Genomic DNA, 24,059 nt, shown 5'->3' on the forward strand with positions numbered 1-24,059 from the left:
GAGATAAAGAAGTAAAGGCAGCAAAGATCCAACTTAGAGAAAACTGAAATCTCTGAAGAAGAAAAGCTAACAGCTGAACAGCAGTAATATTTAAAACTTAACAACAACAACACCGCTTTGCCAGAAATAACATAAATTCTAAATCTATATTGTAAAAAGCCTCACTGGGTATCAGGAAAAAAACTGACCTTGACACACTGGACAAAACTAAAAGATAAAGAGAAAAAAAATCCTCAAGGTCAGCATCTTGCTTAATACACACACATGACAGGCATTTCGTTTAAACTGAAACAAGGTAAGGATGCTCACCATCTCCACCACTACTGAACACGGTACTAAAGTTATAATTAACTATGACAAGAAAAATTAGAGTCATTAAGTATCAGAAAAGAGAAAGTAAAGTTATCTCTATTTGCAAATGATATGATTTATTTTCTGGAATGAAACAATGGAGGTTGAAAGATAAAACTAAATCAAACAATAAAAGAATTCAGTAAAGAAGCAAAATATAAAATCACCATACAGAAAATCAATAGCTAGCTTTCTTCTATACCAATGTAACAAGTTCAACCATACAAAGTTAATGCAATTTCGATTTACAACAGCATTCAAGGAAGTAAGGCTAATGATAAACGTAATTCTTAAACCAACATTTAACTCAATTAGTAGTCCCCGTCTCACTACTCTTCACAGAGTACATGCTGGCAATTCTGAAACAATACTTTATCTGCATTCCAGGACTGAGTAAGTGAGTGTAGTGGATAATTTAAGTCACATTTCTTAATGCTGGAAAAGGAAGTTACAAACATTGACATGAAAAGGCAAAACACTGGAGAACCGTGTACTTCTGCTCTGAAATTACAGAATTCAGTATGAACTACTCCCGCTTCATATGGGTAGAAAACAGATGTAGGTTCTTTCCTAATTAAAAAAAAATAAACATATCCTATATATACTTTAGGACAGGTAGTACCTCACAAATGACAAGACAGTCAAAGCTCCCAAAGGACCTATCTACCAATGACCAGAGCATGACACACACCATTTGGGAAGTAAAACATTGAAAATAAGAGTAAATACCTAATTACCTGCACCAAGAATATAGCAAATTAATGCTCACAATTATTCAACAAATACTAAATATCTACTATTAACAAGTACAATATTTTTTCTATCGTATTTTGGAAATAAATATAAAATACAGGGTCAGAACCCAGACATTCTAAATTTGCAAAGAAAGTGTATTCTTTACATGCCTTTTTGAGTCGTTTGTTTCTTTAATTAATCTCCTATTACGGTGTCAGGCACTGTGCTAAGGATTTTATATACAATAACTTCCTCAACACAAACAAAAACTTTATAGATTGGAAATAATAAGGCCTAAAAATTTGGAAGCTGAAATTTATGAAGGCTTAATACATAGCTATTGTTCAGTCGCTTAAGTAGTGTCTGACTCTTTTGGGACTCCATGGACTGCAGCCTGCCAGGCTCCTCTATCCATGGGATTTCCCAGGCAACAATACTGCAGTGCACCGTTACTTCCTTTTCCAGGAGAGAAGGGGATGTTTTCCGCTTCTCTAGAGGAACTTCCCGACCCAGGGATCGAACCCGCCTTTTCTGCATTGCAGGTGGATTCATTACCTCTGAGCCACCAGGGAAGCCCCTAATACATAGCTAATAAGTGGTAAAACTTTAGGCTCAAATACAATTCTGTTTAATTTCAAAGAAGACAGTTGTTACCCATGACATGTTACATCTTGTTTGAAAAGACATGCACATATTATATATGGAGATTTCATTTCTAGGCCAAGAAACTAATTTCTTTAGCTTATTATGTAGCAGAAATCATGGCAAACTACCTTAAAATAAAGGATCTGTTTCTTACAGATCTTAGTATTCTTCACAGTACTTGGCAAATGTCTTCAAGACAGAAGAAACTGAATTTTTTATTATTATTACTAAAATCAAGTTATCCACAATATCAATAACATTGATTTTGTATTTGGGTCTAGAAGCATATAACAAGTATGCCATACAAAAGACAAAAAGGAATCAAATTTCTTTTCTCTGTCTTCATTATGCCAACCACTACAGAAGAAATAAAGATTCCTGCTACATTATTGACTAAAAGAAATTTGCTATCTAGTCTCCAAGTATGCTGCTACTGCTGCTAAGTCACTTCAGTCGTGTCCGACTCTGTGCAACCCCATAGATGGCAGCCCACCAGGCTCCCCCGTCCCTGGGATTCTCCAGGCAAGAACACTGGAGTGGACTGCCATTTCCCTCTCCAATGCATGGAAGTGAAAAGTGAAAGTGAAGTCGCTCAGTCGTCTCCAACTCTTAGTGACCCCATGGACTGCAGCCCACCAGGCTCCTCAGTCCATGGGATTTTCCAGGCAGGAGTACTGGAGTGGGGCGCCATTGCCTTCTCCGAGTCTCCAAGTATAGTCTCAGGTAAATACAGTAGTTTCAAAAATACATAGCGAAAAATATCACTAAAAGAGTTATCATACACAATATATACACTGGATATTAAAAAAAAGTAGTGAAGGGGGAATAACAAACAAAAAAAGACATGAGACATAGAAAAACATAATGGTAGCTATAAATCAACTATATTATAGTAAGAAGTAATGTCAATGGATTAAACCATCTAAACAAAAAGCATATGTAGTCAGACCAGAGTAAATATCAAGATCCAACTTTATACAGACCTCAGGAGACACACATTAGATTAAAAAATACCAACAGGTTGAGAGTAAAAAGAAGGAAAAAGTATATCATGTAAACAGCAATTGTAAGAAAGTTGTACTTAAACAGGACAAAGTAGAATTTAAAAACTGTTATGAGAGATTGAGACATTTTATAATGACAAAAGGAAGGTAAAAACAATTTTAAGTACATTCTGCTTATTTAACTTACATGCCAAGTACATCATGAGAAAAGCTGGGCTGGAAGAAGCACAAGCTGGAATCAAGACTGCTGGGAGAAATATCAATAACCTCAGATATGCAGATGACACCACCCTTATGACAGAAAGTGAAGAGGAACTAAAAAGCCTCTTGATGAAAGTGAAAGAGGAGAGTGAAAAAGTTGGCTTAAAGCTCAACATTCAGAAAACTAAGATCATGGCATCTGGTCCCATCACTTCATGGGAAATAGATGGGGAAACAGTGCAAACAGTGTCAGACTTTATGTTTCTGGGCTCCAAAATCACTGCAGATGGTGACTGCAGCCATGAAATTAAAAGACGCTTACTCCTTGGAAGGAAAGTTATGACCAACCAAAGGTCCGTCTAGTCAAGACTATGGTTTTTCCAGTGTTCATGTATGGATGTGAGAGTTGGACTGTGAAGAAAGCTGAGCGCCGAAGAATTGATGCTTTTGAACTGTGGTGTTGGAGAAGACTCTTGAGAGTCCCTTGGACTGCAAGGAGATCCAATCAGTCCATCCTAAAGGAGATCAGTCCTGGGTGTTCACTGGAAGGACTGATGTTGAAGCTGAAATTCCAATACTTTGGCCATCTCATGCAAAGAGTTGACTCATTGGAAAAGACCCTGATGCTGGGAGAGATTAGGGACAGAAGAAGGGGACGACAGAGGATGAGATGGCTAGATGGCATCACCAACTCGATGGACATGGGTTTGGGTAGACTCCAGAAGTTGGTGGTGGACAGCAAGACCTGGCATGCTGCGGTTCATGGGGTCGCCAAGAGTCGGACACAACCGAGCGACTGAACTGAACTAATGCACCAAATATCAGAGTTCCTAAATACACAAAGCAAGCAGGGACAGAACTGACAGCTCTATAGTTAACGGTAGACTTCAATATTCCACTTTTAATGAGCCACAAGAAGGAAGATCAATAAAGAACAGAAGACTTGAACAACACTATAAACCAATGAGACCCAAAAGACATCTACAGAATACGCCACCGAAAGGCCAGTAGAATATACATTCCTCTCAAATACACACTGAGCATTCTCCAGGACAGACCGTATACTAAGCCATATATTAACAGCCATAGTCTGGCTTAGCTGGTGGCTCAGATGGTAAAGAATCTGCCTGCAATACAGGAGACTTGGGTTCGATTGCTGGGTCAGGAAGATCCCCTGGAGAAGGTCATGGCAACCCACTCCAGTATTTTTGCCTGGAGAATTCCATGATCAGAGCAGCCTGGCAGGCTCCAGTCCACGGGGTCGCAAAGAGTCGGGCACGACTGAGCGACTGAGCACAATACGAAGCTAGTGGCTGCTATATTGGCTTCTATAAACAGATATGCATGCAACTGGGTGATATCTTCCTAAAATGAGCTGGAATCCTTTTTTTGAATAGTTTTGAGGGTCGTGTTTTCTGTGGGTGCAGAGGACTCCACCAAAAGATACCATTACACCAGCTCCTCCAGAGGTCTGCTCATAGATCCCATGCATTGCCATTATTTCTAGATCTCATTATTATGTCACTATACATAAAGAATAAGAGTGGGATAGGAAGGAGGAAGAGACACGTACATTTCCAAAAGATGGGGAATTTGCTCAGTACTAACCAGCCAATAAAACAGTGTTATACATATGAAAACATTTTAGTATCTAAGAAAAAAAAATAACACATTTATACTACTAAAACACACTCCTCTATTTTTCATTATCTCTTTAATACTCAATACATTATAAAACAATTATTTGTTTTCAACTGATTCAGCCTTTAAAAATCCTAGGAAATCACTGTTTAAAATAAAAAAAAGTTGGCCTTAAAAGCAGTCGACAATTTAGCTACAGGTTAAAGAAAGAATTGTCTTTCCCCAACTTGCTCTTCTTCAGACTCTCATGAAGAAATATGTAACAAACTAAAATTCCAAATGGAACTTTTCTCTTTACCTGGACATTTTTATTTTTCAAGATTTTAATGAGCTCCATTAATATTTATATAATTTCAAAATCTAGTTGTTGTTGTTCTGTCGCTAAGTCCTGTCTGCCTCTTTGCACTACAAGGACTACAGCATGCCAGGCTTCCCTGTCCTCCACTATCTCCCAGAGATCGCTCAGATTCATATCCACTGAGTCAGTGATGCTGTCTAACCATCTCATCCTCTGCTACCCTCTTCTCCTTTAGCTCTCAATCTTTCCCAGCATCAGGGTGTTTTCCAATGAGTTGGCTCTTCGCATCAGGTAGTCAAAGTATTAGAGCTTCAGCTTTAGCATTAGTCCTTTCAATGAATATTCAAGGTTTATTTTCTTTAGGATTGATTGGTTTGATCTCCATGCAGTCCAGAGGACTCTCAAGAGTTCTCCAGCCCCACAGTTTCAAAGTATCAATTCTCTGGCACTCAGCCTTTTTTATGGTCCAAATCTCACATCTATAAGGACTACTGGAAAAAAAACATAGCTTTGACAATACAAACTTTTATTGGCAAAGTGATTTTTCTACTTTTTAATACATTATCTAGGTTTGCCATAGCTTTCCTTCCAAGGAGCAAATGTCTTTTTATTCTATAAGAATTATTATGTCATATATATGATAGTAAAATAATATTATATAAATAAAGCACAATTTATTGGACATGAAAAGATATTACTTACTGTGCTTTTATCCTTCAGAAGTTTTTCAATAATTTCAATTAACATTTCTTTCTGCTCTGGATCAAGGCTAAAATATAAAAAGAAAAAACTTACGTTAATTTTTTTTCCTTTATTTCTAACTTTAAGTAAGGCTAATCATTTCAAGAATATGAAAAATTTTTAAAGTTGGGGGGAGAAAAAGACTTTAGATAGAAATAAACAGAAAACAAATTTAAAGTGGAATGAGTTGACTTTTCCTATTCTATCTAAAGTTGCTCATATTAATTAAACCCAGATATCAAAACCATTAAGAAAATAGTTAAAGAACAAAACTACTTCTTAAAATGAACTTGAAAACCTCAAGAAAGTAATTACAGTTAGTTAAACCACAAAACCTTTTTTTAACTAGGGGGAAATAACAAAATAGGAATCATTTTTGACCATGGATACCTAACTGTCAAAAAGAAACACATAGAAATTTCCAAATAAAAATTCTGTATCATTCTAGTTTACTGACGGAGACATGCATAATAAAACCTGACATCTAAAACCAAAAAGTATAAACAAAGGCTCACATATAAATGACAGATGCATCATAATACCAGCTTTACATACCGAAAAAATTTCTTCCTAGCACAGAATTCAATTGTTCATTCACTGAGAAACTAAACAATGAGCCTACAAAGAGAAGTAAGACAATCTAGTACAGATAGTCCCAGATATAATCTTAAGACATAATGGTGCTATAGATAAGGGACTATGGGGATAGGGAACACTGATGAAGGCAGGAAGGTTGTGGAGGGTTTCTTTTGGGATGCGACATCTCAGATGAATCTTAAACAGCTTTAGAGCTGGAAAAAGTGGAAATATTCTAGGTAGGGACTAAAAAGGAACAAGAGATGGTAATGAGATAAGAAACATTTTATGGAGAGGACTAATAGGCAGTACTGAGCTACTAGACTGTAAATTCAAGACAGAGAGAGGTAACATGGAGCCCAGTGATGGGCTTTAAACTGTCATAGTGAGCTTTGATTGGAGAAGGAAACGGCAACCCACTCCAGTGTTCTTGCCTGGAGAATCCCAAGGACAGGGGAGCCTGGTGGGCTGCCGTTTATGGGGTCGCACAGAGTCAGACACGACTGAAGTGACTTAGCAGCAGCAGCAGCAGCAGCAGCGAGCTTTGATCTTATTTTGTAAGTTAATAAATAGAAAGGATAAAGACTACGAAGCATGAGTCGACTTTGACAATTAACCTAAGAAAATGAGTTTCACTTTTCATAAACATTATATAAGTTTATTATTGACCATTATAATTATCTCATTTATAATTACCCTGGAGGAGGGCATGGCAACCCACTCCAGTATTCTAGCCTGGAGAAGCCTATGGACAGAGGAGCCTGGTGGGCTACAGTCCATAGGGTCACAAAGAGTCTCACTACTGAAATGACTAAGCACATAATTATCTGAACACTCAAAAATTTTAATTGTTTCAAATTCCACTCTCCCTTCTCTAATGTTTCCTAACTAATCCCATTTATATTTTACTTTAAGAAACCCTATATGACAATCTCTGAGCTCTACCCTATCAAAGGCACTGTCATTGTGCTTTATATATACATAGTTCATTATTTAGCAATACCTTACTTTAATTATAGATTGCTTTAATTATTTGGCATATGTTTGATTATTTCCCCTCAAAATGTGATAGTACATCCTCTAACATTTTCATACATCTTATGCATATAGCACCACACCAAAAACACAAAATGATCTTGATAAAAGCTCATGAAATAAATGGTAACTGAAAATAATACCAAATTATGAAAGATAATAATTCTTTTATATAAGCATTATATATTCTACAGAGATTAAGGTACCATATATATATGTATATATGTCTATCAATATAATTATACCATATACAATATATATATCACATAAATATAGTATGGTGCTATATTTAAAAATCAGTATTTAAACAGTATTTAATAAAACGGCTCTGGAAAAGAAGCAAGCAAGGAAGGGAATAGCAGGACCAAAGATGGATCAAAGGGTAACAAAGTGAGCTGAAAAGATAACAAGCTTTAGACTCTACCCTACAATAAGGAAGAGGAAAAAAATCTTAATTTTCTAATAACATAAATGTATGTATAATGAGAAAACCTGTATAAATGATAATTCAATATCTGATTATTTTTAAGTTATAAAATCCATAAAATATCACTGTCCCTAACAGGTTTACAAGTAGAAACCCTGCAAAGGCTCCCAAAATAACCGAAATAAAATAGAAGATGTATAAAGAATATTTGTGGGCAAGGAGAAAGAAACATGGTCACTGAGTTTACTTACTCAGTTTAAGGTCAAACTATTATATGAGCGAATAAAATACACCTCCGTGGGCTTTAACATTCCATGCAACATTAGGGATGTTTGGTATTATTTATAAAGTACCAACCTGTACAGTTTTTGTATTGCGTGGGCTGCATTCTTCCTAACGTATGGTGATAAGTCAGCAGAAGCTTCCTTAATGGCAAGCATCATAATAGGTACAATAATTGGCACTCTAATACTTGACAGAACTCTCAAAGCACTTGCACGAATTAGTTGATTTGGGTCCTAAAAATAGTACAAAAATATTCATCAAAATTTCAAGTTTGCAATATTTCAAACACATCATTATGAAAGAGTTAACAGGTGCTTATAGGATATAACACAACAATAGCAAAAAAGAAAAAAAGCTACTTAATTTAAAATAAATAACCAGTATATGGAAGTGGCTAAGGAAGAAGAGAAATAAAACGTTTCTTTCTCTGAATAATGTTTTAACAAGCAAAGTAATGTTTTTAGTTCTACTTGATCATATATTACCAAACATGCAGGTTTTTAGAGTTCATAATAATAAAATGCTGCAGGTCGTTAATTTTATCTGAAAAAAAAAGTCACGCCCCCTCTTTGTATACTTTCTACAAGTTAGTGTAATGATGAAGAGTTCTTTGATGCACAATAATGATTACATTGAACATAATGGAACATACAAGGCAAAGCCCAGTTGATTATATAAATTATTTTCCTAGGGTATTGAATAGGCACAGTGAGAGGCCTTTTAACTCTTTCAAAACATGACTGCACTATTCTTTAAATGACACACCTTCAACTGTGCAGAAATGCTGCAGCTATCTGCCTGCTCACTCTACTATTTACCTTCAGAGCTCGCTGAAAAGTGCTTATGGACAAGAGGGCCAGATCCTGCTGCTCTTCAGCATATCGGACCAGGTAAACATACACTAACTTCTTGATCTGTGAAAAAGAAAAAACCATTTAATCCTAGCCAGAGTGAAAACTAAACATTCAATACTGTCTATACAAAAATCCATTCTCAACTTTCCTAAACTAAGTAACAGAACCTGCTCATAGGCTACACTGTAAAATAAAGATAATACAAGATAATTAATAGAAACAGAAAAAGTTTGTAAAGTAAGGATTTTACTAATTTAATCTGTAACAGCAACATCCTATCAAAGTGTCCTTCCTCTTGAAGGGAAAAAAAGTTCCTGAGCAAAACTTATACAAGAGTATTAAAACATTAACTAAACTGCAAAAGTATTTTCAAAATGAGGGATACAAATAATAGAAGGAACTTGGGTTCTGTCCACTAACCAACTTATGGTATGGGAACTCACATTTGCTTATCTGTCAAAGGTGCTGAAACACAATTCCGATTCTATGATAAAATTCAGATTCCAAAAGACATTACATGGTATTTTCAGCTCCGGAAGAATGTGTGACAACAGCATCAATTTAATGTAATAAAAATTCCAGACGGATGGAAATGTGTTATGAAAACTGTTTTCAAAGGCAATTAAATCACTAAATTTATAACAAAATTATGATGAGCAGAAAAATTAACCGAAAATTGAAATCTGAGTTGAAATTCATCAACTGCTTCCTTATGACACTGCTTTCAGCTTGTATCTCCCTTTACAAATATCTTCAGATAACACTGCCTGATTAATTTTCTGATATATTTCCACAGTACATATCTAAAGGTTTATGCAATGTTCAAAGAGCATGGGAAAGAAGGGGAAGTAGCTAGAAACAGCTGGAATCAATGCTGAAAAGGAAAACAATGCTATACCGGGCCATATTTTACATCATAGGAACCAATGTGGATTTCTTTAGGGATAACAGTCAGGGCTTCCCTGGTGGCCCAGATGGTAAAGAATCCACCTGCAACGGGGGAGACCTGAGTTGGATTTCTGGGTTGGGAAGATCCCCTGGAGGAGGTAATGGCAACCCACTCTAGCATTCTTGCCTGGAGAATCCCATGGACAGAGAAGCTTGGCAGGCTATATCGATAGTCCATGGGTTCGCAGAGTAGGACACGACTGAGCACCTAAGCGCAGCACGGCCGTGGCCTTCTCGTCCTCATGCTTCAGCTACTCTTGACACAGACAGCAGAGTTCTGGGTTCCTTCACCATGCTGTTTGCTCCCTTCTGAATTCACCCCAATTTGCCTATGTTCTTTTCAATGTGGCACTCCAAGCTACAAATGATGTCTAAGCAAGACAAACTAGTTAAGATTTTGTTCCAGATGAGGTGCTTTTACTGAGACAACTAATTCTTGATTAAAACCATATACTTTTTCCAAATGCACTACTGACTAAATCAATCCACACTTGAATAATTGGCCTAATGAGGTCTTTTAAAAGGAGGACACTATCTTACACATACCTATAGAAATTTTCAACAACTTAAATTCGATCCATCATGGCACCCTCCTCAGATAATTTTAGCTCTTAATCTATAATCCAACCTATTTTACTATTCTTCCCAATTTCAGGAACAAGAGTGAAAACTTGATGAACATACTTTCTACATCTTCATCATTACTAATAAAAATGCTAAACACACCATTTCAGGGTAATATCAATTTGTCTGTACTATCTTGACAGGGTTATAGGTGAAATTAACAAAAAACATATTTTCAGTTACTCTTCAGTGTTGAATAGACCCACAGAATCTTAAAAATGAAACCTAATATATAATACAGCCCATACTGTATGTAAAACCTACTCAATACAGCCCATAATCTTCCCTTTCCAGTCAATCAGAAACAGTCCTCAAATATAACTTGATTTTGTCTCAATCTCCACTTAGTTTATCATCCTTTTTTCTCTCAAGTTCTACTAATCAAAATCTTCCATAAAAGCAAACATTAAACAATAAAATTTCCACTAGTAGGGGAACAGTAAAACAAATTACGGTATATCCACATAACATTGTATTATGTGGCCATTATATATAATTAAGTGAATCTATATTTGACACTGAAAATATGTCCTTGTAAAAATTTTTAAGGATGCAAAACAGTATGTATTTTATGATCTCACTTCTGTATTAATAGAAAATATACACACACATGCTATATTTTATCAGTCTTAGGATACACCATTCAATTTGTAAGATGTACCATAATTTCATGGACCACAAGAAAGGTACAAACCTCTGCCAATTTTAAGTCATCCCCAATTGTAAAGATAAGTCCCAACTGCATAAACTTTAAAATAGAAAACACATGTCTTAGACCAGACATAATATGGTAATAATAGCAAATAGTTATATACTTAACTATGTGTCAGGCACAGTTCTAAATGTTTTATTCAGATTAATTAATTTTATATTCACAACTCAATGAATAGACATTATCATTTGTACTTTACAGGTGAAGAAACTGAAGCACAGAGACACTAAGTAACTTGAGCAACATGGAAATCTATTAAACGAAGAACCAAGATTCAAAGCAGTTAAGCATAAAAGTTAACATTACACAGTAAAGTGTTAACAGTGACTGTCTTTGGGTAATGGTATTAACCAGTGACCTTCACTCTTTACATCTTTCTATATTATTTAATTTTTTTACAACAAATATTAAGTTTATACTCATAAACCAATAGAGACATTTTCACTTCAGGGGTGAATCTCATGTTTCCAGACAACCTCCAACTCCAAAATAATAGTACTTTCTCTGATTTTAAAAGTATTTGAAGTTTTCATTATAAACAATCTGAAACAACGTATTTTTAAGTTCCCACACTCCTCTAAGATGGCTTTTTCTATAGCATTGGCAACATGTAGCCACCAGAACTATTTTAAATGAGTTCAACAGACAAAAACTCAGCTAAATCAACAAGTTTTTGCAAGTCAACTGTGACAGCCCCCTGCTGTTGAACGTTAGCCAATCAGAAACAAATTCACTCCAAAAAACCACACACCTTGGCCTGTCAATCAATCAAAAGCAGATCTCACCCAAATGCCCACTCATCCACAGATGATACCAACCCACTCAGACCCCTTCAAGTCAATCAAGTGATCTCACATAAGAATACAAAAAATGGGTTCCAAAATTAAATGATACTAGTATCCAAGATGGTAACCAAATGATCCAAATATACCCAATGCTTTAGATTATATTTAAATAGATATATAAAATCTTTAAATTCTTAAATCCCAGTTTAAGAAGCACTTATCATTTTCTCCCCAACCAGATTTTAAAGTTCCTAAGATTACAACAGTACTTTGGCCACCTCATGCAAAGAGTTGACTCATTGGAAAAGACTGATGCTGGGAGGGATTGGGGGCTGGAGGAGAAGGGGAGGACAGAGGATGAGATGGATGGATGGCATCACTGACTCGATGGACGTGAGTCTGAATGAACTCCGGGAGTTGGTCATGGACAGGGAGGCCTGGCGTGCTGCGATTCATGGGGTCGCAAAGAGTCAGACACGACTGAGCGACGGAACTGAACTGAACTGAAGATTACAACAGCACCAAAAAGGAGCCAACATTTGCTGGTTGACTGATCTGCACCAATTTAAACGTATCAAATCAAGATTTTAAATAAGATATTTTTCAAATCTTGGAACAAACGTGAGGTTATTTAGTACAGGCACCATAGCCTGGCACACAGTAAGAGCCCAATAATAATCAGCTGAATGAAACATCACAGCCCAATGAGAGACAATGGGCGGGGGGTGGGGAGGGACATTTCCTATTAGATTGCTATATCTAACTTACCACCAATAGTTACAATTCATGAAACAGATGTTTAAAAGGACATCAACACACTGTTAGAAAACAACAGGTATTAAGAAGATTGCCTCCAAAGTCTTTAACTTGTGGGTTTTTTTAAAGAAAATTAATCATTTAAAATACTCTTTCTCTTCACCAATTATATTCAGATCTCAGTCTACAGTTCTCAGCAAAGTGTGGAAACAAGATTGGGTTGGGTCCACACCCACCTCATCTTCTTGGGATTTATTTCTCAGCAACATCTTTTATTTACCTAACTGTAAGCCAGCTCTTAAAGCTGAATTATGAACTCCAAAATATATCTAGCATATATACTGGCAACACTGAAACATTCAAACCACAGCTGAGCTAGAAGGCTTGCTATAATTACTCACCATTGGAGAAGGATTTTTATGACTGTTATAGCAAAAAGCATAACAATATTAAATCACAGAAGGTTGCAAAACACTAAATTTGTTCAAGTTCTGTTATAAGAATCAATCAATATTGACCACAAGAGGCCTATGCACTGACTGGCTGCAGGTGTGCAGAGAAAGCCTACTTTCCCTGAAACCATTCTGTGACCAGAAATGGGAGTACTTAAAGCTTCGTGACTACTCCATTCTCTGATCAGTTACTTTCATTCAATGTTACAATACTCCTTGCTGTAAAGCTAATCACAGCAGAGCCCCAGTAGGCTGGAAGAACACAGGCAGATCTGTTTAATTAGCTTATCAATACTAGTGCATCAAACTTCATGAGTTATTGACTAAACCTTTGATTATTTCTGTAGTATAACCACTGATTGCTTACTAGGTCACTTTTGGTATCATTTGACATCGAATGGCTTATGACGTACAGCTCAACTGTGTGTCTAAGGCAGCATGTACTTGTAAAAATGAAATTTTGTACTTGACAGCAATGAAACATCCATTTTCTGAACATAAATTTTAAGCAGCTTAGGTCAGTTTTTCCACATTAGAGGATTAAGCCTGTTTCCAAAAACTAACAGCATTTTAAGAGCAAAACAAACCTAGAACAAACAGATCAATACAGTAGTCCCCCTCTACCTGTGAGGGGTATGTTCCAAGACCCCCAGGAGATGCCTGAAACTATAGATGGTACTAAATTTCATACATATTCTGTTTTTTCCATAAAGTTTAATTTATAAATTAGCCACAGTATGAGGCTAACAATAACTAATAATAAAGGGAACAGTATAACAATATACTGTAATGGAAGCTGTGTGAATCTGATCCCTCTCACTTACTGGACTGCACCTACCCTTCTTTTTGTGGTGATGGGAGATGATGAAATACCTATGTGTAAGATGAAGTCAGGTGAATGAAGCTGGCACTGTGATACAGGGTCAGGCTGCTATTGACCTTCTGATGGTGCATCAGAAAGAGGGTCATCTGCTATGGGTGATCCTGGGATTACCGAGCACGACAATGTTGATGGTTAGATGTTAGGAGCAGATGTCATCAATGGTTGGGGACCCCAGAGAGAATGGCACAAAATTTCATCACGCTAGTGGGAGAAGACAATGGCACACCACTCCAGTACTGTTGCCCGGAAAATCCCATGGATGGAGGACCCTGGTAGGCTGCAGTCCATGGGGTCGCTAAGAGTCGGACACGACTGAGCGACTTCACTTTCACTTTCCATTTTCATGCATTGGAGAAAGAAATGGCAACCCACTCCAGTGTTCTTGCCTGGAGAATCCCAGGGACGGGGGAGCCTGGTGGGCTGCAGTCCATGGGGTTGCACTGAGTCGGACACGACTGAAGCGACGTAGCAGCAGCAGCATGTGTTATAGTGAGCAATTTAAAACTTATGAACTGTTTATTTCTAGAATTTTCCATTTAATATTTTTGGACTGCAGCTAACCATGGGTAACTGAAATCATGGAAAGTGAAACCATGGGGGAGAGGCAGAATTATATTTATAGGGACATTTCTGTTACAAATATTAGACAGCATATCAGAATCTGATTGTAAAGGTTAAAAATGAATAGAAAAGTTCTACTCTTGATAACTGAACATTACAAATAGCTAACAGTACAGAATTTTCTATTTAAAACAAGAATCCTGGAAGTCCAGGAGGAACAAGTTACAGCATAACTTATTATCAATATCCAAGGACTTGGTCATTTCTAGCCATATCTAAAACAAAAAATTTATATACCCAAATGGGCCAAAGACCTAAACAGACATTTCTCCAAAGAACACATACAGATGGTCAGCGGGTGCACAGAACAGTGTTCAACATCACTAAACATTAGAGAAATGAAAATCAAAACTACAATGAGGTATCACCTCACTCTGATCAGAATAGCCATCACTTAAAAAAAAAAACCTACAAATAACAAATGCTGGAGAGTGTATGGAGGAAAGGGACCCCTCTTACACTGCTGGTGGGAATGTAAACTGGTGCAACCACTATGGAAAACAGTACAAAGTTTCCTCAAAACACTAAAAAAACGTTGCCGTATTACGCGGAAATCGCATTCCTGGGCCTATACCCTGACAAAACCGTCATTTGAAAAGATACACGCATCCCTATGTTTTCAGTAGCAGGATTCCCAATAGCCAAAACATGGAAACCACCTAAATGTCCATCAACAAATGAATGAACAAACAAGATGTGGTACATATATACAATGGAATACTTGTTGCTGTTCAGTTGCTAAGTTGTGTCCAAATCTTTGCGACCCCATGGACTGCGGCACTCCAGGCTTCCCTGTCTTACACTATCTCCAGAGTGTGCTCAGATTCATGTTCACTGAGTCAGTGATGCTATCTAACCATCACATCCTCTGCCACCCTCTTCTTTTGCCTTCAATCCTTCCCAGCCGTAGGGGTCTTTTCCAATGAGTCGGCTCTGTGCATCACGTGGCCAAAGTACTGGAGCTTCAGCTTCAGCATCAGTCCTTCCAATGAATATTCAGGGTTGATTTCCTTTAGGATGGACTGGTTTGATCTCCTTCCTGTCCAAGGGACTCTCAAGAATCTTCACCAGCACCACAGTTCAAAAACATCAATTCTTCGGGGCTCTACTTTCTTTATGGTCAAACTCCCACATCCATACATAACTACTGGAAAAACAACAGCTATGACTATACGGACCTTTGTCAGCAAAGTGATGTCTCTGCTTTTTTATATGCTGTCTAGGTTTATCATAGCTTTCCTTACAAAGAGCAAGCATCTTTTAATTTTGCCCCTGCATTCTCCATCCACAGTAATTTTGGAGCCCAAGAAAATAAAATCTGTCACTGCTTTCACAATGGAATACTACTCCTTAAGTATAAGATAATACTTAAGAATGAGATAATACCATTTACTGATTCAATGGGCTTGAACGTTGAGCGAACTCCAGCAGATGGTGAAGGACAGGGAGGCCTGACTTGCTGTAGTTCATGGAGCTGCAGAGAGCAGGACACAACTCAGTGACTGAACAATGGCAACAGCAGCATTCACAGCAACATGGATGGAGCTGGCAATCATCCTACTCAGAGAAGCAAGTCAGGAAAAAGGATAAATATGGTACAATATCACTTGCGTGTGGCACAAATGAATTTATCCAGGGAACAGAGAGTCACAGACACAGAGAACAGCCCTGTGGTTGCCAAGGGGGAGAGGGGGCTGGGGAAAGGATTAGAGATACAAACTGTTATACAGAATGGATAAGTAACAGGGTCCTGCTGCAGAGCACACAGAACTACATTCACTATCCTGTGAAAACCCATAATGGAAAAGAATATAAAAAACAATGTATACATATAACTGAATCACTTTGCTGTACAGCAGAAACTGATACAGCAGTGTAAATCAACTCTCCTTCAATACAATAGAGTTAAAACAAATTTATACCAATGCCAGATACCTCCCAAAGGATAGCTAATACCAGATGATGATAAAAGGTCAAAGAAACTGAAGAAAAAGGAGGAAGGATTCAAACAGGAAGAATGGCTTTAAAAGGGGAATGACCTAAAATGGTTTCTGAAGCCAAGCTGCCTGGCTCTGGATTCTGACTGCCAGGCACTAGTGTGTGACCTTGCTCACGTAACCTAATCTCTCTGCTACTCTGTCCTCATAATGAAAATACGGAAAATGAAAGAACCAGCTTCACAGGGCTGTTTGAGAGCATAAAGTGAGTTGTTATATGTAAGGCACTAAGACAAGCTTTACCTACAGCTCATAACTTTTCTAAGTGAAAGCCTGATTTTTTTCCCCAGCTACTTAAACTCTTAGACCAGAAATCATAAAACTAATGTACATATCAAATTAGGAGCTCAGACAGCTCAGATGGCATTGTCATACCACAAAAACAGTTTAATTAAATTATCAATTCAGAATTATACATCGTAACAAGCTCATAAATTGTACTTAATAAGTATCTACTAAACTAATCATAAGTAAACTTTGAAAATATTGTAAGATTACATGCTCAGTCTAGATTTATCCCATTAATTAGAATCAGTTCATCAACTTAAGTCCAATATTAATTTATCCTAGTTCTTCAGTTGGCAACAAGTATACAAGTGTTTCGATTTTAATTTACTCAAGTTAGTCAAGTTCATTCTACGATGCCTATTCATTTGTGCACAAAATTCATCTATCTGAAATATGTATTGTATTTACTATCTAATAGAAAATGACATTACTTCAAAATGTATCTAAAAAGCAGGTTTAAAATTTTTATAGAATCTTTAAATTTGTATAATATAAATTATCCTACTAAAAAATTTAAGATGACAGGAAAACATTTTATATACTGAAATGTACACTCTAAAAATTGTATAACATACTTCACCACGCTTTTCCAGATTTCGAACATGCAAATGCAAATTATTTAAACTACTAGTTTCTCTTGTATGAGAGATTAACGCCCAATCTATTCCATAGTGTCCAAATAATAGCTAAGAGTCTACATTATATCAACATTGTGTTTGTATAACAGAAATGAAATGTGACCTGGCTGATCTGTTTGTTTCACTTAAGCAAAAAACTCTAATCATCATTCTCAGGTCATGATTAGTTTACGCACTCTATTTTTCTTGTTCCAAATTTTTCATTAGAAAATGCCTTGTTTTCCAAACTAGAAGTAATTAAGTACTGACTATAAAACTGCTAATGATATGCAGTTTACTTAATATATTCTGTAAAACCCCGTCACAGAACTCGATATAAAGGATGGAAAAGAGAAAGAGAATTTTCAAGCATGTAAACCAGCTATAAATTGAAAATTCCTCATGGAAAGTAGGAAAATTTGAGAGTGATGTTTTCATTTGACTGATAACTTTCCATATTTTAGGGTTTTAAAAATATTTCCAGATTATGATATAAAGCTATAACTTAGAAATAATAACTGAGAGATCTTATTTACCCTCCCTACCTTAACCACACAGAAAATCAGGGGGAATAAAGTGAAACAAAAGTTTTCATATGTTGGACACAAGGCAGTACATTACTGTGAACCCTGCTGCTGCTGCTGCTAAGTTGCTTCAGTCGTGTCCGACTCTGTGCGACCCCAAAGACGGCAGCCCACCAGGCTCCCCTGTCCCTGGGATTCTCCAGGCAAGAACACTGGAGTGGGTTGCCATTTCCTTCTCTAATGCATAGAAGTGAAAAGTGAAAGGGAAGTTGCTCAGTTGTGTCCGACTCTTCGCGAGCCCATGGACTGCAGCCCACCAGGCTCCTCCGTCCATGGGATTTTCCAGGCAAGAGTACTGGAGTGGGGTGCCATTGCCTTCTCCGACTGTGAAGCCTGAGAAAGGGGAAAACGTCAAGGGAGCAACTCAAACAGAATCCAGAAAACTCACTGTGCCTCACTGTGCTGAGGGGACAGTGATCAAAGTTCACACAGGCCAAGGGTGCCTGAGTTTGCAAAGCAGAATACCAAAGAGGAGGGAACTTCAGAGAGATAAAGAAAGCACTCTGGAGAGGAACAACATCAAACTGTGGGCTAGCACGGTCTTGCACATACGATGCAACTATCTGAAGCCAGACCAGAAAAACACACGGAAGCAGCAAGCACAACAGACACCAAAGATCACATAAAGCAAGGAAAAGCTCATGTTCTCACCAGCCAGAGAGAAAATATCTCATAAATACACCTATGACTGAGCAGAATCCTAAGGTACTGCTTTAGTAGTAGGCCTACATCAGTCTAGCCTAAAGGTGTTTCTGTATCTTTTAGTAAACATTGAAAGTATGCTTTGACAAGTATCCTCCAATTAAAAATTTAAAAATACAAAAAAAAAAGAAAGGATAAGGTGGTAAGAAATTCATATTTAGTGGACTAGCTCAGAGATCTGATACAGCTACTGACTGTTTCTCAGAGAACCTAAGCAGTTAAAATAAAACAGTATAAAATATCCAAAACAAGTATGCTTTGAAATAATCAAATGATCCACATAAACTTAACTGTGCATCACAAGAAAACTCAACGCAATTTAAACAAAAATCAGGACAGTATGAATCATAACTGTGAGAAAAATCAGTCTCCAGAAAAAGACTTAAAACGACAGAAATGACAGAACTAGCAGAGGGATGTTACAACTATTATAGATATGCTCCATATGGCCAACAAGGTAGACAAAAATATGAATATGCTGAAGCGATAACTGGAGGATATAAAAACGATCTCATTAAACATGTAGAAATGAAAAATACAGTAGCTGGTAAGATAACTATACTGCAGGGGAGTCACAACAGCTAGACACTACAAAAGGCAAGACGGGTTAGCCTGAGCACTTCTCAAGTGAAGCACAGGGAGAAAAGACTGAAAAAGGGACCTGTGCAACACTACCAATTAGTGTACTGTATGTCTGCTTGAAATACCAGAAGGAACGAAGACAGAAAAGACATATTTTTGAAAAACTAATGTCTGAAATGTTTATCAATTTTAAGAAAATTATAAACCCACACGAGTTAGAAGCTCAACAAACCCCAAGCAGAATAAGCATGAAGAAAAATATGACAAGGTATACCACAGTAAAACTGAAAACCAGTGATAAACAGAAAAATCTTAAAATCAACAGAGGAAAGAAAAGATAGCTTACACAGAGAGAGAAGAGTGACAAGACACTTGGCATAAGAAGCCGTGTAGGTCAGAAAACAATAAAATATTTTTTAAATACTAAAAGAAAAAGACAGTAAAGAACACAGAAATATACATTTTACTCAGCAAAGATGTTTTCAAATTGTATACAAAAGAAGAGAACGACTTTTTTAAACAAAAGCTGAGAAAACTCATCAGCAGCAAAACAAAACATTAAAGAAATTCCTCTAGTCATTCAGGGAAAAAAATCCAGTCATTCATGGACTTACATGAAGGAATCAAAAGGGACATGAATGGTAAACACAGAAGGACAAATAAAAGACTTTGGGGGATGGGAAGGGGAGCTCATTTTTAAATCTCTTTAATAGATATATGGACTTGTGGTAATTTTGGAATAAAACCCCAGCAGAACAATCTCCCACATACAATTAAAAAACCTAGACATAATACAAAAAGCACTAAAGTCCCTGGCAATGAAACAGAAACAAACAGATTCTTCTGGTATAGAGAGTATGTGCAAAGATGGTAAGAAAAAGAGCTGCATGAACTAACGTCCCCATTTCCATGGTTTTCTGCTGAGGCTAAGTGAACAGTCAATGAAGTACAGGTGGAGGCACTGATGGATAAACCAGTCTCTCTGACAGAACCCAAAAGTGAACACAGCAACACCATGGCCACTGAAAACAACAGGGGAATCCATAAAGTAGAGCCCGGAGATGGGCTCTTAAGCAGTCTCTAGCCACATCTCTGACTAATTTCTGAACCATGGAAGCTCAGAACAGACTCAAAGCAGCTCAGCAAAAGACAAAACATATGAGATTAAGCTGCTGCCTATGCAAGAGAATTTGAAATCTGAATCTAGGCAAAATAACTGCCTTCTAAAACAAAAACATCACCTATAGAATATAAAAGGATGCAGAATCTACATAATTTAATATTCATTATTTCAAAAGAAACAACCTAAATTACCCAACATAAGAAAAAGTAAAACAATGGAACATAAGCACACAAGAAAAGGAAATCAACGAATAAAAGCCTGAGGAAATGATACTGGAACTAGCAGACAAGGATTTTAGAGCTGGTGTTACACTTATTCTTAAGAAAAAGAAAATGTACTCTCCATTAATATAGGATATAGGAAATCGCAGCAAGGAAACAAAGGATATAAAGGGATAAACTGAAATTCTAAAATGAAAAAATAGTTTTAATACTTTTAATATCTTAATTTCTAAAGTAAAAATGAATGCACTTAATTAAATGGAGTGAACAGAAGAATGAGTAAGCAAACTCAAAAATAGATGAGTAAGAACTATATAATATAAAGAATAAGAAAAAAATCTAAAAAAAACAACGAAGTTCCATATATTCTCAGATAAAAATTAAACAACATAACATATATGCAATTTTAATACCAGAAAGAGAAAAAAGAAGAGGGCAAATATTACCTGAAGAAATAATCGCCCCAAATTTTCCCCTTTTGATCAAAGACAGGAACTTACAGGACTAAGGTGCTCAACACACACCAACCAAATGAACACGAATAAAATCACACCAAGGCACAGTACAGTCAGATTACTCAAAGCCAAAGATAAAGAGCAAAAGATGAAAGCATCAAGAGGAAAATTACAAATTATACAGGAAGATCAATGATCCAGTCATCAGAAACTTTACATAAGAAAGTATGGACAGCAAAAGAATCTTCAAAGCATCTTTGTGTTGAAACAAAACAAACTATTAACCCAGAAGTCTACAACTAGTGAAACAATTCTTCAGGAATGAAGGCAAAATGCAAACATTTTCAGATAAAAGTAAGAGAATTCATTGCTAGCAGACCTCCACTACAGAAAAAGCCAACAGAAATTCTTCAGGCAGGATGATCTTGATACTGACAGAAATGTGAATCCTTAGAACTCAAAGAGAACATTGGATATGATAAATATCTGAATAAATGATTAACACTTTTTTCTCTTTTTTTCTTTTAATTCCTTTATATCACATAAGTATTTAAAGGAAAAACTTCACTGTCTTATGATGTTTTTAACTTATATAAACCTGGTAAGTTAATAACTAAAACTTAAAAGACAATAGGGATATGGATATATACAGTTGCAAGATTTCTATACTTTATGTGAAGAAGTGCAACATTAAACATAACTGGACTGTGAAAAGCTAAGTGGATACAGCCAACACTAAGAAAAAAAAATACAAAGTATGGGTTAAAAATAAAAACAAGAAAAATTTAACTGTCATTTCTTCCATTAAAAAAGAGGAAAAGAAGAAGAGAGAAAAAAAAAAAAACAACAACAAAGGAAACCAAAAAAAAGAAATGGTATAATAGTACACTCAAATTCAACAACATCAATAAATACATCAAGTGTTAACAAAATAAACACTATTACAAAACCGAGATGGAACTCCCCTGGTGCTACAGTGCCTAAGAATCCACCTGCCAGTGCAGGGGACATAGGTTCAGTCTCTGGTCTGGGAAGATTGCACATGTCACAGGGCAACTAAACTTGCGACCACATCTGTAATACTGAAGCCCGTGCGCCCTACAGCCTGTGCTCTGCAACAAGAAAAGCCACTGCAATGAGAAGCCCACAAACCCCAACTAGAGAACAGCCTGTCTAACACAACTAGAGAAAGCCCATACAGAGCAACAAAGAACTAGGACAGCCAAAAATAAATAAATTAATTAAAAAAGCAAAAACAAAAAAACATACCATTTGCTCAGATCAATCTCTATTTCTCTTCATTGAACTTTTCAATCCTACTCATCTTTCTCAACAGTTTCTACATGGGCTCATTCTGTTTTTCTTTAAAACTCTATCAGTCTCATATTAGTCCTTCTGATCTAATATTAATTACCTTGGCCTCAAAGTTCTGTCAATCTCTCGACAGTTATACAGAGAGACCAATAATTGAAGGCTCCCACTACATCCTGCCTTCTGCTCACCTCCTGCTACACTGAGAAAGGGTCTACCAGAACTAAGATGCTCCAGGAAAAGCACTAGATTTGGAGTCCTAACACCTGGATTCAGTCTCTGCCCTGATTAGGCCTGGACATACAGTACTTTAAAATCAAGTCCCAAGAGCAGAACTTCAACAAAACTAGCTTCTAAGAATACTTAGAAAGTTACCATCCTTAACCAAGATGAAGTAATCTCAATTTTACTTTTCACATTCTCCAGGAAAATTCCAAGCTAAGATTATGTCTACTTTATATTCAATTCCACCTATTAAGATTACGGACATTTTATTTGTATCAAAAATCTAGTGACACTTAAATACCTTATGTTGTATTTCAAAGTAACTGAAAAGTATATGATTCTATCACAACAAAAGGAATCATGAAAATTATGAATCAAAACAGTACCTCAATATTTTTACTGGCCACATTCTTCACAACAGCAGGAAATAGTTCAGATGCATTTTTCCCTTTTGCAATCATCTGAGGAATAAAAGTAGAATATAAGAGCTCAAACTTTTAAAAAATTAGTCATTTGAAAACAAAACATAAATTCTACATACATATAATATTTAGAAGATAAGCTACAGAAACAAGTTAAGCTATAGAATTAACAAGCTTAACTCTTTTTGAGTCATCTTACTTAGCCCAACTATCTGCACCAAAGAACAATCTCTTGTGAATCAATATAAATACACAAATACATAGACATATTAGGGAAGAAACACAGTAATTTAAGACATACAATATTTATAATAGATTTCTATGGTTAATGGCATTATAAACATTTTCAAATATTTGTACTCTAACAAGTTTTTACATTAAAGATATAATACATTTACAGTGGGGTGGGGGTGGAGAATAAATGTTATTCTAAACAAACTACAGTCATTCTTTCTCCCTTTTTTTTTTTTTAAATAGATTCCCCTACTTCTCCAACCATTTTCTTCAAAGCTCCCTTCACGAGGTCCTCTTCCTTTCCTCATTAAAGTTAGGTGTACCACCATATTTTCTAAGAGAAAAAACAAGATTCAATTCACCCTCCTGCGTTAACTTCTAATTTTTTACAAAGATTTTTGCTATATACCATATCTAAGGATAAAAGGATATAAGGTGTTTAGTTTTATAAATTTACAAAAACATTTTATAAATACTATGTGACATTTTAAACAATATTAATCTCAGTTAATAATCTCTCAGAAGATTTTCTACATGACAGCTTTAGAAAACTCTATTATAAGCTAATCTTCATTTTCTATTTCTTTACCTGTGAAATTTCTTGTTTTGTGAAACCTTCTGAGGATTAAAGAAGGTTCATAAAGTGGTGCAGCTAAAGTATTTTTATGCGATTTTTACAATTTTCTTATCTGTAAAATAAGGAGAGGGATTCATGTTCTCTAAG

The 24,059-nt window shown here is 36.3% G+C and overlaps 1 protein-coding gene across 2 annotated transcripts in view; it reads right to left on the bottom strand.

Annotated features, from left to right (window-relative positions):
* Positions 1-24,059, bottom strand: part of AP3B1 (adaptor related protein complex 3 subunit beta 1) — a 236,805-nt gene that overhangs the window by 170,491 nt on the left and 42,255 nt on the right. The window contains exons 3-6 of one of the 2 annotated variants that reach the window (XM_019968085.2): positions 23,066-23,140; positions 8,758-8,853; positions 8,012-8,172; positions 5,578-5,644 (exon numbers count right to left, since the gene is read on the bottom strand). In XM_019968085.2, the coding sequence (XP_019823644.1) occupies positions 5,578-5,644; positions 8,012-8,172; positions 8,758-8,853; positions 23,066-23,140 (399 nt within the window). Of the gene's footprint in view, positions 1-5,577; positions 5,645-8,011; positions 8,173-8,757; positions 8,854-15,960; positions 16,048-23,065; positions 23,141-24,059 lie in introns of those variants that run through there. The other variant, XM_070796867.1, reaches the window with a different exon arrangement.

Source organism: Bos indicus, chromosome 10, assembly GCF_029378745.1.
Source record: "Bos indicus isolate NIAB-ARS_2022 breed Sahiwal x Tharparkar chromosome 10, NIAB-ARS_B.indTharparkar_mat_pri_1.0, whole genome shotgun sequence".
NCBI classification, from domain to species: domain Eukaryota; kingdom Metazoa; phylum Chordata; class Mammalia; order Artiodactyla; family Bovidae; genus Bos; species Bos indicus.